The sequence below is a fragment of the Chrysochloris asiatica genome, unplaced genomic scaffold (genome assembly GCF_000296735.1).
Source record: "Chrysochloris asiatica unplaced genomic scaffold, ChrAsi1.0 scaffold00128, whole genome shotgun sequence".
Lineage (NCBI taxonomy): Eukaryota > Metazoa > Chordata > Mammalia > Afrosoricida > Chrysochloridae > Chrysochloris > Chrysochloris asiatica.
Window position 1 is genome coordinate 7,443,990 of NW_006408646.1, and position 15,801 is coordinate 7,459,790.

At 44.9% G+C, this 15,801-nt stretch overlaps 1 protein-coding gene across 1 annotated transcript in view; it reads right to left on the reverse strand.

Annotated features, from left to right (window-relative positions):
- Window positions 1-796: 796 nt before the first annotated feature.
- Window positions 797-15,801, reverse strand: part of SEC14L4 (SEC14-like 4 (S. cerevisiae)) — a 24,506-nt gene continuing 9,501 nt past the window's right edge. Inside the window, exons 2-12 of the mRNA XM_006869245.1 lie at window positions 14,511-14,586; window positions 7,490-7,533; window positions 7,158-7,217; window positions 6,854-7,042; window positions 5,038-5,133; window positions 4,718-4,778; window positions 3,719-3,802; window positions 3,374-3,480; window positions 3,154-3,293; window positions 2,894-3,063; window positions 797-953 (exon numbers count right to left, since the gene is read on the reverse strand). Of these exons, the coding sequence (XP_006869307.1) occupies window positions 814-953; window positions 2,894-3,063; window positions 3,154-3,293; window positions 3,374-3,480; window positions 3,719-3,802; window positions 4,718-4,778; window positions 5,038-5,133; window positions 6,854-7,042; window positions 7,158-7,217; window positions 7,490-7,533; window positions 14,511-14,586 (1,167 nt within the window). The 3' untranslated portion in view covers window positions 797-813. The remainder of the gene's footprint in view (window positions 954-2,893; window positions 3,064-3,153; window positions 3,294-3,373; window positions 3,481-3,718; window positions 3,803-4,717; window positions 4,779-5,037; window positions 5,134-6,853; window positions 7,043-7,157; window positions 7,218-7,489; window positions 7,534-14,510; window positions 14,587-15,801) is intronic.

Below are 15,801 nucleotides of genomic sequence, written 5' to 3' on the forward strand. Positions count from 1 at the left end.
TGGAGAAGCTGACAGCTGTTAGGGTCCTGTGTGGGGAGCTGGCAGGTAACCTTCAGCTGTCCCCTTGGCAAGACACAAAGATGGAGGAAACGCTTGCTTAATCTTCAAGCAGCAAGGCAGAGCCCAGGGTGAGTGCTCTCAGTATCCCCGCACCACCATACCGCCCAGTTCTGCTTTGACTGGCTCACACGGATTCTGAGCAGGGAAGAATCAAAGCTGAATGTCGGTGGGGAGGTCATTGAGAACCCACCAGAGACTCAATCTTGATTTACTTCACTCTGTGTAAAGCCCAGTCGGTCTCTGGTAGTTAGCCCTGCATGGGACTGTCTCTTGATTTCTGATTTGTGACCAAAGATGGGAAGACAAGCTGAGAGGGGCTTCACTGCTCCGCTGGAACTGAGGATCCCCTCCTTCCACCCTGTTGCTGCCAGCTAGTCCTGATCAATCTGCTGACTTCGTGCAGGAAGGCGGTATCTTTGCTTTTCTGGCCTGGGCTCAGCCAGGCTCCTTAGCAGGGACACCAGGTGTGGGTGAGTCCTGAAGAGCTGGGCCCTGCCAGGAATAATGCAGTGGACTCTAGCTCATATTGTGGGCATCCTGGGAACAGGGCATGAGGTGCTTGTCTGACTCCTCATGCACTGTTGTCCCACTTCTTGCTGGGCCACTATGCCAGGTGGGCACACTAAGAGCTGAGAGGGTGGGCAGCTCACTGTAGCCACCTTCAGCACCACCTTACCTGGGAGAACAAGAGACAAGGGACAGAAAGGGGTTGCTAAGGGTTGGCAAGTACAGTCACAGAGGTGGCCGAGGTCTTCATTCTGCTTGGGGACACCTCATTGCCTCGAGACCGTGAATCTTCTCCTCGGAGGCCTTGTCGGGGAGCAGAACCTCCACAGTGTAGCTGACCTTCTTACTGTGCATCATGCTGTAGGTGTTGTCGAAGCGCAGGACATCTGTAAGGGTGGACAGGTGATCAGCCGAGTGGCCACTGAGGAAACCAAGTGGCCGCTGCAGGGAAATTAATGATATAGGTGGTGTGGGCTGTCCAGGCCTGTGGGTCAGCCAGTGGCCAGCTCCAAGCCCATCTCCTACCATTACTTCCTTAGATGATGTTTATACCACCTAAAGGAATAACCACCAGCATGCAGTTAAGTCCCTTTCATGTGCCAGGTGTTTTACAAACACGTTACGTCACCTGAATCCTCAAAGCAGCCCTGTGAGGAAGGTATCCAATATATAGCCTCTGCTTCTGAGTCAATTTTGACTCATGGAGACCCTATAGAAGAGAGTAGAACTGCTTCATAGGGTTTCCTAGACTATAAATCTTTACAGGAGCAGACAGCCTCATTTTTCTCCTGAGGAGTGGCTGGAGGGTTTGAACCACTGACCTTGAAGTTAGCAATCCAGTGCTTAACCTACTGAGCCACCAGGGCTCCTATGAGGAAGGTGCAGTCACCCCTATTTCATGGATGAGAAAACTGAGGGTTTGAGAGGTGATACTAGTTTCCTTTGGTCCTATCACAAGGGAGTGGAGGAGCTGGGACTCGCTTGTCCCCGTATTCCAACCAGAGAAGAGATCAGCTTGCCCCTGAGGAGAGAGCTGAACTCTCCATGCTGCCTTTGCATCTCAGTGGAACCCAAGGAGAGTCATTCAGATTTCTCTGGTGTCCACCCTCCTGATTCTTCTGTTTCATAAAACTGGACTTGGTATGTGTTGGCACTTCCATGAGAAGTTCCCAGTAGGGGTGGAAGGTCTGCATGTTCCTAGACAATGTTGCTAATGGTAAAAATCAGCAAATTGCATCTGACCTGGGAGGCCTGAGAATGAATGATACACACTTAGAAGAAACTACTTCTTTGGGCTTCCAAGAGCATGGTTGTCCGCACAACTAGAAGGTTGCTGTTGGAAGCACTGAAGCTAAGCCCATGGCTGTTCTATGAGGCAGGGGGTTTCCAAGCCAGGGGATTGTAGGTGAGGGGTCTTCATATACCCCGGTGCTTTCTTCTCTCACACCTGAGCAACCACAAGGGTCACTTGGGAGTGATGGGGCCTTAAGTTCTGGCCTCTGCTTCCTGTGTGGATACCTGCTGATGCTACCCTTCCTGAATCCTTCTACCTGAACTACAGTCAATTGTGACCTGTTAATGTTTTGGAACTAGACCCAGGATCAAGAGTGGTTACTGCAGGGATCACACTGGAAAACAGAGTAAGGCTGTGGAAAATTTCCTATTATGAAGAGCTGGAATACGACTCATAGGAAAAATCAGAAACAGACCCAAGGGCTATATATGAACCAACTTGAGAGACTGTGAAGGAGGCATTTCAAGGAACTAGGGAAAGAATGTATTCAATGAATGCTAATGGGCTGTCAACCAATACCTCCCAATAGACCCCGGTTGAAATTCCAAAAGGAATAAAAACTTTAACATTAGAAATGAAAATGCTAGATGAAAATAGAAACGAGTATTATATAATCATGAAGTAGGAAAGGGCTTCTGAGTGACAATAAAGACAGAAAGCAAAGAAGGAAAACTGACCAAAAAAAACCAAAACACAAAAAACATATACCTTGGTGACAAGGTCTTATTTTACTGTCTCTTAGCTTGAGAAGCCTGATGTGGGGCTTCCCAGGAGCTGAGTCCCTGCTCCAGCTTGGTGAACCCCCCTATCCCTCTACAGTACACCTTGGATCTTGCATCAAGGCTTGGGACCACTTACCAGGTCCAAGACCTGTAGCCAAACCCCCTGGTGTCCATGAGTCTTAGAGTTTACGCAGTCCCCACCCCTCCCTGTGAGCTGGAAATAGAGGTAAACAGGGCCTGGTAAGAGATGGCCAGTTCATTTCTCCATCAGGAGGAGGAAAACAACTTGAGTGAACATAGGAGCTCTTACAGACACCAGCCTTGAGACAGGTGAGACTTCCATCCTCGGGCACCATGTGGGCATTGTAGCGCTGGCTAGGCAGCACCTCGGTCATCTCGCCTGCCCGCTGCCGCTCCCTCATCTTGGTCTTCAGGAAGACACCAAAACCGATGTCCCCCCCATCTGATGCAAACTGCCACCTGCAGTGGACAGATCCCTGCTGAGGACACTGCCTCAGTCCCAGGGCTTCTCCCAGCTGTGCCCAGGCAGGGAGGGGCCGCTGTCCCTACCTGAGCACACAGCCTGGGAACAGGATCTCATTCTCCACCTGCAGGGAGGAGCTTCGGCCCACAGGTACCGTGTGCTCATACTGCATCTTCACCTGGTTGCGTAGGTAGTAGCTTTTGGGCACCTCGCCCCCGTAGTTGATCTGAGGGTGGAGGCTTGTGAGCAGGCACTAGACCACAACCTGCCCATCTCCTCTCTCCCCAGCCTCTGGGCACCCTTTACCTTGGTCAGGCACTTGGGGTTGCCATCGGGGTCAGTCATGGTCCCCCCAAACACTACAGGAAGCTGGTCAGGGCTGATGTACTGCAGGAGCTCCTGCTTCCAGTTGGCTGCGGGGAGGTGGGAATGAGCCCAGAGAGAGGCCTGATATGCCCTTGGCTTGCTACCCTGAGCCCTAAAAGCTTTATGTGGCTACATAGGCCATGACCTAGGGTCTGCGGTCTCCCCTGTGAGTGCAGAGTCCAACTGGAGTCAGGTCAGGGCCAGCCCTGAATGAAGAGAATGGGTTGAGCACAATGGGGGCGTTAGTACTGGACTTTGCTTCCTGCCAGATGTCAAATCACTTACCTCCCAGAATTACTATCTTCTTGCATGTCTCCTCACTCATGAATGACTTGACCAGATTGAAGGCCACAGGGAAAAGCTTTGGGGCTGAAACATACAAAATATTCCTGGGAAGTTAGACCAGAGATGACTTAGCTATATAAAGTTACAACCATTAGAATTGAACAGATCTGGATTCTACCACTGCTGTGTGACCCTGAGCTAGTTACTCACCCTCTCTGAATCTCGGTGTTGTTAACTGTAAAATGGACATTACGTTAAACAGTGTATGTATAATATTCGGCATAGTGCCTGGCTCTCACCAAACGGAAAGGTGTCAGACACAAGCTGGTTCAGGTGGGCATTGGGGTTGATTGCTCAACAGGGCTTCCTCTTTTCCACACTCAGGGTTTCCCCAGGTTGTCTTGGGGCCCTCTTGCATATAAGTGGACATAGACTTCATGTCCTACCCTAAATCACTCACTCACTGTGCACTTTCTGTGGGCTAGGCTCTGTGCTATGTCTTCTCCGTGGACTGTCTCATTTAACACTCACATGCATCTTACGAAGAGGGGACCACTGCATGCCCATTTCACAGATGGGCAAATTGAGGCTCAGAACTAGCAATATTTGAACCCAAATCATCTGATTCCAGAGTGCATGCAGTGAACCCGCACTATATGGCCATTGCAGACAGATATCATTCCTCCTCAAAGTATGCCCACAGACCAGCATTGTCCATAAACCCTCTGTTACCAATCCACCTCAAGATCAGTAAAACAAATAACAGCAAACATTTAGAATTTTCTAACTTAGTTGACATTGCTGCAATGTAGTGGCCTCTGATTTTGCATTTTTCAAGAGCATCAGTCTGTGAAGGACTGAAACTTAAAAAAAAAAAAAAAGATGAGAAAACCCCAAAATGGTTCGTCACACTGGATGGTTTGAGAAGCCCTGAATGCAATATGCAATAGCTTACCCACTGTCCCCCTCCCTTTTCATTTTCTCCCTCCCCTCACTCACTTCGCACAGCAATTAAATTCTTCAGTGTCTCAGGATAATTTGCTTCCACTATGGCAAAAAACTGTGGAGTCAAGAAGAGTTGGGTTGAGGCCATGCTTAGGAGCCCTGGTCCTGTATCTCTGTGGCTTCTGATTCTGCTGCAATAAGAGCCCCCCACAGCCTGTCCCTTCTTTCTCTTCAGTGTGATTTTCCTTGGAGGGTGGATTCCCAGCCAAATTCACTGGCTGGTCCCTGACTTTCCATGGACCCTCCATTGGCAGTGGCTTCCTAATGGCCCAGGAGCCTTTGCCCCTTGCCTGGGAGTCAGCCTTCCACCTTACCTGTTGGTAGACCTCCACAGCTGGTTTCCACAGGTGTTTCAGGCCTAGCCCCTCCATATCAAACACCATCACCACTGTCTCGATCTTCCTGCCCAGCTGCAGGGGACAAAGTGGACTTACTGGTCAGAAAATACCTCTAACAAGGAGACCCAGGCCAGAAAGGAGCCGTCATGTCTGCCCACCTCCCTGTGACACCCTGGCAGATCAGTTTCTAAATAGATGGAGCCCATCTAGGCCCTGAGGAGAAAACACACCTGAACCTGGAACTGTCTGTAATTTCATGGTGTTGTAATACTGTTTGCTCAACATTATAATCTGGGATAAGTTAACCATACACTTAAAGACTTCATTCACTATTCATTGGGTATCTTTATGGGCAATACTATATATGATGTCAGCCAGAGTTTATAGTTCCATGGCTGTACTGAAGTCCTAGTGACATGCTAACTGCCTGGTGTTGGGTGATTTAAAAAAAAACAAAAACAAAAACAAAACTCTCTGAGCCTTACTTTCCTCTTCTGTAGGATGCAGATAATTTACAACAGTTGTGAGGAGAAAATGAATGAATACCCCAATGCCTGGCCCATGGTTGGGCCCTGAAAAATATTAGCAGATATTAGTATCATCATTGCCAGAATGGTTGTCCCCAGTGGAGAATACCCATGAAGTGGACAACACTGTGTTGACCTTATAAAATCAGCCACTTCATCAGAGAGACACACTTCTATTCAGACCACCCACCCACTGTAGTCAAGTTGATTCTGGTTCCTAGCAACCTGCTAGGACAGAGTAGAACTGCCCCATAGGGTTTCCAAGACTGTATATCTTTATGGAAACAGACTGCCACATCCTTCTTCATGGAGTGGCTGGGGGGGTTGAACCACTAACCTTTTGGTTAGTAGCCAAGTGTGTAACCACTGTGACTCCTTCTATTCACACAATACCCAAAACAACCCAAACCACTGCCATTGAGTTGATTCTGACTCACAGTGAACCTATATGAGGTTTCTGAGACTACATCTTCGTGGGGGTAGTGTTATCTTTCTCCCAAGGAGCAGCTGGTGGGTTTGAACCACTGGCCTTGTGGTTAACAGTCCAGTGCTTCTCCTACAGTTCCACCAGAGCCCCTTTCTATTCAAATCAGGAACCATTAAATACGGTGCTTTCTAATTCATTAACAATTGTCTGACATTGTGCCAGGCGCTGGGAACACAGGCCCTGCTTTGGTAATATGGAGTTGGCCATTCACCAAATCATTCCTCAGATAGTGGTCACCAGGGAACCATCTACACATTTACTCAAAGACCAACACAAGCCACAGCTGGCATTAGATTCACTCAGAAGGACATGGGCCTGGAAACACAATGTGTTGGCATCAGTGGACAGCTCAGGTGCAAGGAGAAAAGACCCACAGAGGTGGGCATGGGGTCTTTTTTGGCTTAGAAGCCCCAGGCCTGCAGGACTCATTATTTTTTTGTAGTATCTCCATAGGCATAGCTTCTAGGGTCCCCATACAGGACATCCCCAGTTTCAAAGGGACACCTTCTATCAGTCTTTTCCATAAACAAAGAGGACCATCCACCAATACCGGGATTCCAGGGTTCTGAAGAGAGTGTGCTCACTGCATGTAAGGGCCATGTCTCATGCAGAAGGGGACAGGGATTTGTTGACCCTGGACTCAGGTTAGATACTCATGGGTGAATGGCTCAGGGAGATGCTGAGTGTTGAGGAGAAAGGCAGGGCAGGTGTCGCCTGTCCACGGTTTTGGTGTCCCCTGTGGGCAGACATGCCCGCTGTGCCAGCCCTGGCCTCTCACCTTCTCACTCTGCAGCTCACACTCTTGCAGAAGCAGCTCACAGACCTTGATGCGCTTCCGGATCATCTCCTGCTTGGAGGCTGACAGCAAGAGGCCCTTGGGGTCAAGGGCCCCGACGATGTCGAACCACACTGGACAGCCTTCATAGTCATAACCACACATGCCTCCTGAGTCATACAGCTGGATCACCTGGAACATGGGAAAGACCCTGACACAAACCAGCCCCCATGTTTCTGCTCCATCAAGGGCCAGGACTGGGGAGAGGTGGCAGGGAGGGACCTGGGGCATGGTGCATGGTGCTCACCTCTAGTGGCTGCCATGTAAGGATCTTATCCAGGTCTTGTTGCTTCCGAAATTCCATGTGCTGCAGAGACACAGTTGAGGCTGAAGGTCCTGTCTGCCATAAAGTCCTCTGTAGGACTCTTATGCCCGCAGTCACTAAGGACCTGCAGAGTACTCCAGCTGCCCTTCTTCCCCCGGGAGCTGGGGATGGGACAGGAGGAGTGGAAGAAACAGAGACCCAATGCAGAGAAGGGAGCAAGGAAGAAAGAAGAAGAAGCATGAAAATGGACAGGGTAAGGGTGCCCACCCTTTGTAGCTAGGCCAAGCTTGCAGGTATGGTAAGATGAGCCTTACCTGGCGGAGCATGTCCTCAGATTTCTGCAGGTCAAAGTTTCGAGCTGCAGGAAGAAGCCAAGGTAAGAGTGAATGCATAGGAGATGGTAAGGGATGCTTCAGCCTTTCTTGGATATTCCAAGAACTGAACCAATTTTTAAAGCAAATATCCAGAAGATTTTTGAGGATCCTTGATGTCAATTTCCAGGTCTTTTGAAACTGTTAGTTCTAGGGGCTGATCTACCTGTAATATATGACATCACTTAGGAGTAGGGGCCCCCCTTCCCCTCCCCCTATCATCGTCATCCTCATCATCAACACACATACACAGCATGAGGGCTGGGGAGGAGAACTGGCTTTGGAGTTAGACACATCTAGACTTGGATTCTAGCTTTTTGATTTGCAGTATGGCTTTGAGCAAGTCACTTATCGTCTCTGAACCTCTGTTTTTTGTTTTATATATTTTATCTCATGTCTTTGTTTAAATATCTTTGAAGAAACATATTTAAACAATGACATGAGATAAAATATATAAATTTTTTGGCACAGTACCTAGCTTATAGTAAGTTCTCAATGCTGTTGTTAAGTACTGTTGAGTCGGTTCCAATCCATAGCAACCCTGTACAGGGTTTCCGAGGAGGAGCTGGTGAGCTTGAACCACCAACCTTGTGATTCAAACCAACTTTGTAGTGCAGCGCATTAACCCACAGGACCACATTAGGACTTGGGGATCTTCCTCTTTTTCGCTGACCCTCCACTTTACCAAGCATGATGTTCTTCTCCAGGGACTGGTCCCTCCTTATTACAAGTCTGAAGTATGAGAGACAAAGTCTGGCCATCCTGGCTTCTGGCTGCACTTCTTCCAAGACACATTTGTTAGTTCTTCTGGCAGTCCATTACACTTTCAATATTCTTCTCCAACACCATAATTCAAATGCATTGATTCTTCAATAGTCTTCATTATTCATTGTCCAACTTTCACATGCATATGAGTCAACTGAAACAATCATGTCTTGGGTTAGGGGTACCTTAGTCCTCAAACTGATTTTTAACACTTTAAAGAGGTTTTTTTTTTTGCAGCAGATTTACCTAATACAATGTGTTGTTTGATTTCTTGACTGTTGAGTGTTGATTGCGTATCGAAGCAAAATGAGTCTTTGACAACTTCAATTTTTTCTTCATTTATCATGATATTACTTTATTGGTCCATCCTAGAGGTTCTCAAATCATGTTCCTTAACAATGTTCTTTGAGTTTGGGGAATAAAAGAAAGTCTGAAGGGGTAAGAACAGTGCTGTATGTAGAATAGGGTAAAGTTTTCCAATGAAATTCTCATAGGACATCCCTGGATACCCTAGAAGATGGATCAGATGTATTGTTGTTGGTGGAAGATCCTCAGTGAAACTTACCTGTCCTTCCCCCACCAAACAATGCAGTTTTCAATTTTCTTAAAACTTCTTCATAATAAGCCCTCATCATTGCCCTGAAACTTGCTCACCAGCATAGAGATGCTAAAGCAAATGGAAGAAATGAGGTGGTACAAGAGCTGAACAGAAATTTTCAAAGATCAGCACAAGAAGATGAAGCCAAATATTACAACAAAATGTGCAAAGATCTGAAATCAGAAAACCAAAAAGGAAGAACACACTCAGCATTTCTCAAGCTGGGGGAACTGAAGAAAAAATTCAAGCCTCAACTTTCATTATTGAAGGAGTCTCTGGGCAAATTATTGAATAATGCAGAAAGCATCAAGAGAAGATGGAAGGAATACACAGAGTCACTGTACCAAAAGGAAATGGTTAATGTTCAACTGTTTCAAGAGGTAGCGTATAATCAAGAGCCAATGATACTGAAGGAGGAAGTCCAAGGTGCATTGAAGGAATTGGCAAAGAACAAGGCACCCGGAATTGATGGAATAAAAATTGAAATCTTTCAAGAAAGTGAGGTGGCACAGGAGGCACTCACTCATTTCTGCCAAGAAATTTGGAAGACAACTATCTGACCGACTTATTGGACGAGTTCTGTATTTGTGCCCATTTCAAAGAGAGGTAACCCAATGGAATGTGAAAATCATCGGATAATCTCTTTGATATCCCATTCGAGTAAAGTTTTACTAAACGTAATACAGAAACAGCTGCAAGCGTAAAGCATACATTGACAGAGAACTTTCAGAGGTTCAAGTCAGATTCAGAAGAGGCTGTGGAACAAGGAATATCATTGCTGATGTCCGGTGGATCTTGGCTGAAAGCAGAGAATATCAGAAAGATGTTTAACTGTGCTTTATTGACTACACAAAGGCTTTTGATTGTGTGGATCATGACAAGCTATGGACAACATTGTGAAGTATGTGTATTCTGGAACACTTAATTGTGCTCATGAGGAATCTATACCTGGACCAAGAGGCAGTTTTCAAACAGAACATGGGAACACTGAATGGTTTCAAATTAAGACAGGTGTGCGACAAGGTTGTATTCTTTCACCATACTTATTCAACCTGTATGCTGAGCAAATAATATGAGAAGCTGGGTTATATGAAGAAAAACATAGCACCAGGATTGGAGGAAGACTCATTAACAACCTGCGATATGCAGATGATACAACCTTGCTTGCTGAAAGTGAAGAGGACTTACAACATTTACTGATGAAGATCAAAGAGCATAGCCTTTGGTATGGAGTACATGTCAATGTAAAGAAAACAAAAATCCTCACCACTGGGCCAATAAACAACATTCTTGTCAACAGTGAAAAGATTGAAGTTGCCAAGGACTTCGTTCTTTTTGGATCAACTATCAACACTCAAGGAAGCAGCAGTCAAGAAATCAAAGGACGTATTGTATCAGGCAAATCTGCTACACAAGACCTTTTTAAAGTGTTGAAGAGCAAAGATGTCAGCTTGAGGACTAAGGTGCACCTGACCCAAGCCATGGTATTTCCAATAACCTCAAATGCATGCGACAGCTGGACAGTGAATAAGGAAGACTGTAGAAGAATTGATGCTTTTGAGTTACAGTGTTGGAGGAGAATATTGAAAGTGCCATGGGCTGCCTAAAGAACCAATAGATCCACAGAACCTTTCAATATTGCAAGTTAAGGCTTGAATTTTTTCCTTCAGCTATTTCAGCTTGAGAAATGCTAAGTTTGTTCTTCCCTTTTGGTTTTCTAATTTCAAGACTTTGCATACTGCATTATGATACTTTACTTTGTTTTCTCAGGCAACACTGTGAAATCTTTGCTCATTTACTTCATCATGTCTTTCACTGCTTTAGCTATGCTATGTTCAAGACAAAGTTTCAAAGTCTCTTCTGACATCCATTTTGATCTTTTTTGTTTTTCCTGTCTTTTTAATGACCTTGTGGTTTTTTCATGCCCGATGTTCTTAATGTCATCCAATAACATCAGTAATTAACATTCAGTGCATTAAATCTAATATTGAGACAGTCTCTAAATTTAGGTGGCATATACTCAGTGTTGTACTTTGGCTTTCATGGACTTGTTTTAATTTTCTTCAATTTCAATTTGAACTTGCATATGAGCAATTGATGGTCTATTCTGCAGCTGGCACCTAACCTTGTTCTGACTGATGATATTGAGCTTCTCCATGGTCTTTTTGGTAGAATGACTCTGTTGTGTATTCTTTCCATCTTGTCTTGATGTTTCCTGCACCCTTCAGTATTTTGCCCATGTTGTTGTTAAGTACTGTTGAATTGGTTCCACAGAGCTGGTGAGTTTGAACCACCGACCTGATAGTTAGCAGTCCAGTGCTTAGCCTACAGGGCCACATCATTACTCTATTTTACCCATGTTGTTGTTGAATGCCATCGAGACGTTCAACTCATAGTGACCCTGTATAATGTTTCCAAGAGTGATAGATGGGGAGGTTGAACTGATGACCTTGCAGTTACCAGTCCAGTGCTTATCCTACAGCACTACACCATGTGTATAGTCATGTGTTATGCTGTCTAAAGAAGGTATTTGAAATGAACAAATCATTGGTTTTGAAGAATTCTATCATGCATTCTCCAGCATCGTTTCTATCACCAAGGCCATATTTTCCAACCACTGATCCTTCCTCTTTGCTCCCAGCCTTTGCATTCCAATCACCAGTAATGGTCAATGCATCTTGATTGCATGTTTGATCAATTTCAGATTGAAGAAGTTGATAGAATTCTTCTATTGCATCCTCACTGGCTTTAGTGGTTGGTGCGTAAATTTGAATAATAGTGGTATTAACTGGTCTTCCCTTTAGGCACATGGATATTATCCTATCACAGACAGTGTTGTACCTCATAACTGATCTGGATATGTTCTTTCTGATGATGAATGCAACAACATTCCTCTTCAATTTGTCATTCCCAGCATAGTAAACCATATGGCTGTCAGATTCAAAATGGCCAATACCAGTCCATTTCAGCTCACTAATGTCTAAGATATCAATGTTTATGCATTCCATTTCATTTTTAACAACTTTCAATTTTCCTAGATTCATACTTTGTACATGTTCCGATTTTCAATGGATGTTTACAACTATTTCTCTTCATTTTGAGTTGTGCCCCATTAGCAAATGAAGGTCCCGCGGGCTTTTCTCCCACTGGCTTTACACCATTTGTGTTATCACGGTCAACTCTACTTTGAGGAGGCAGCTCTTCCCCATTTGCATTTTGAGTGCCGTCCATCCTGAGGGGCTCATTTTCCAGCACTATATCTGACAGTGTTTCTCTGCTATTCATAAAGTTTTCAGTGACTAAATGTTTGGAAGTAGTTCATCACTCTTTCTTCCTAGTCTGTCTTTGTCTTGAAGCTCATCTGAAACCTGTCCACCATGGGTGACCCTGCTGGTATTTAAAATATCGGTGGCATAGTTTTCAGAATCACAGCAACTCACAAGCTACCACAGTACGACAAACTGACAGACGAGTGGTGGCCATTTGGTTTTAAATGGAAACGGAAAGTGTCACTTTGACAGCTGTGTATTCCACTTGTGAGGATTCCATGTATTTATATTTTTTATTTTTGTACTTAAAAGATATTTGCAATAAATAAATTGTTGGTCTTGCAAAAATGCTGTCATGTCATCTCTGGCATCATTATATTACCAAGGTCAGATTTTTCAGATTGTTTGTTTCCAACTTTCCAATTCAAATGACCAGTAATTTTTTTTTTTCCTTTTAGTGTTTTGTTTTGGGTTTTTTTTTCAACTTTTATTGTGAATTGAGTGACAGTTTACAGAGCAGATCAGCAGTTTTACATTCAACAAATCCTATACTTTGCTTCATTGTTGTTGTTGTTAAATTCCAACTCATAGCAACCCTGTATAGGGTTTTTGAGGAACAGCTGGTGGGATTGAACTGCTAACTTTGTGGTTTCCAGTTCAGTGCTGATCCTACAGTACCACACCAGGATTCCATTGTTGTTGCTGTTGTTAAGTGCCGTGGAGTCGATTCTGACTCATAACAACCTTGTACAGGGTTTCCGAGGCTGTAAATCTTTACAGGAGCAGAAAGCCTCATCGTTCTCCCATGGAGCATCTGGTAGTTTCGAGTTGCTGACCTTGTGGTTCGCAGCCCGACTCATAACCACTGTGCTACCAGAGCTCCTTAGGGTTCCATTACCTGGCTGTAATCCCCTCCATGTGCAGTTAACGGCATTTACCTCTATTCACTTTATCTGTTGCATTCCTCTCTGTGTCTCCTGCTGCCTTCATCTTTCCGCTGATAACCTTTCTCTTGTTGTATATTGCCTGTCCTGTCACCTGTGTTAGTCTACCCTCTCGCTCTGGAATAATTTTCCCTCTCTCTCTAACCATCATAGGTTTTTTTCTTTTATGAAGAAAACCTTTTCTTTTCTTTTCTTTCTTTTTTTTTAAATAACATTGGGTCTCATACAGTATTTGTCTTTTTGCAATTTACTAATTTCACTCAGTAGAATTCCCTCCAGGTTCAACCATGTTGTGAGGTGTTTCACAAATTCATCATTATTCTTCAATGTTTTGCAGTATCCCATTGTGTGTATGTACCAAAGTTTGTTTAGTCATTCTTCTGTCGATGAGTATTTAGGTTGTCTCCATCTTTTTGATTGTAGACAGCATATCAAAGGATCTTGTTTTCTTTTCCATTCTGCTCTCTCTCTCTTTCCTCTTCATTATGCAACTATGCACACTCATGAACGCTTGTAAACCAGTCACTTCATGGCTTTGTAGTTCCCCTTCCATTTTTGATAGCCAACGCCTAAATTTCTGGTCCCTATCAATCCAGTACACTAAGGAATCAAGGTTGTACCTTGATATGAAGAATCTTTCCATCTTCCTAAACTTCAGACCACCCAGCCCTTCCTCTTCTTTCTCTCCTTTCAAGGTCAACGTGTGCCAGTGGAACAAGGCCAAACTCAGCCCATGTCTTCATTGCTGAATTTCCCCCACTTCACCAGTAAATTCTTGATTGCATGTTTGATCAATTTCACACTGCAGAAGTTGATAAACATCTTCAGTTTCTTCATCTTAGGCATTAGTGGTTGGTGTGTAAATTTGATTAATAGTCGTTTTAACTAGTCTTCCTTGTTGGCTTATGGGTATTATCTTACCATTGACAGCATTGTGCTTCAGGATGGATCTTGAATTAGTGATGGACCAAAGGCTAGTACTGAACACAGTGATCAGCACTATCTTGGTTTAAGGATAGTCAGCCTGTCATCCCAAGGGCTTCCTAGGTGGAAACATTAACTTCACCTTGACCCTGTGGCCATCCAGTGCCAGGCACTACATCCTTACAACACACTTACAACACTTACACACTTACAACACACTTACAACAACACTTAAACACTTACAACACATAACAACACACTTACAACACTTACAACAACTTTGCGGTTGAAGGAACTGAGGCTCAGGGGTTTTTGTGTGACACTGACTGATCAACTTTTTGTAGCGCTAGCAAAACTCTGAACCTCCACAGTGCTGCCTCCCAAGTGTCCTTGCCCTCTTCCTCAGGATCTTCCCTCCCTCCTTCCTCTTTCCTTGCTTCCTCCCTCCCAGACTCCAGCCTCACCTCGAAGCCAGCGCAGGAGGAAGTAGTCATCGGTTTTGGGTAGGGTGGGCAGCAAGTCTTGAATGTTCTCTCGGAACTGAGGGATGGAGAGTAATCATCAGAGTGACTCCCATGGACCATTGTGCCCCCAACCTAGTCCCCACTCATTTCTGCTCCTCAGTTGGCCAGTCTACCCTATGGTGGGGACCACAGAATTAGCAACAGCATTCTTGGACCATTTTGCCACCTGGAAATTGAGCATTGCCCCAGCCCACCATGGAAAGAAGAGGTGGGCTTCTCAAGCTTTGGTGGTGACCTGCTCCCTAAGACTCTTGCAACGTGGGTCCTAGGTGGGGCCCTGACATCTTTAATATTCTCCGAGTGGTTCTGATGCAGGGCAACCAGAATGATTTAGAAATGTTGTCCCCAGTACTGCATTTTGAGGGGCCAGATTATGAAGCGAGTTGCCTAATTTCTAAGTCTCAGTTTCCTCATTTGTGAAATGGGGACAATAATAAACCAATTAAGTGAGTTTATACACATAAAGCACTTAATGCCAGGTCTGTCATGTAGTAGGTGTTGGGTAAATGTGGGCGCTCAGCAAACACTGAAAGACTGGCATCTTGGACAGTGGAGTCTTTGTGAAGAAAAACCGAGGCAAAGATTATCAGAGAGTGACTGGAAAGGAAAGAGGCTTTATTGGGACATCTGCCAGACTGTGGAGAATGACCAATTCACTGGGGGAACTTTTCCTGTTGGCAGAGTTTGGGGCAGCCTTTGGAAGTTGGAGTCTGAGGCAAAGTGAAGAGACCTTAATTCCATGGAGACTGAAACAAACAAAAAATCAATTGCTATTCAATCAACTCTGACACTTGGCAGCCCCATATACACCTGAGTAGAACTCACTCCATAGGGTTCACAATGGCTGTGTTCCTTTGGAAGTAGACCACCAAGCTTTTCTTCTAAGGTACCTCTGGGTGGCTGAACTGGAGCTGAGTGCATACCACTACCCAGGTCTCTAGCCATAGGGTCTAAAGGAGCAGAAAGCAAGACTCTGAAGACTGGGTTTGGAGAGTAACCCAGAAATCAGAATTTGGGGTTAGAGGGAGATGTAAGTAAATATGTTGGAGGTGACCCATAAACCAACTTTCAGTGAATAATGGTTACAACAAGAATATATTCCTGACACAACAAACAAGATGGCGGATCGGGTGGACGTATAGCAGAGAGCTCCACCAACAACAACACAGACTACCCGACCAAGCAGGTTCAGGGGCTGGTTCCAGAACTCTGAACCACATATAAAGGAATA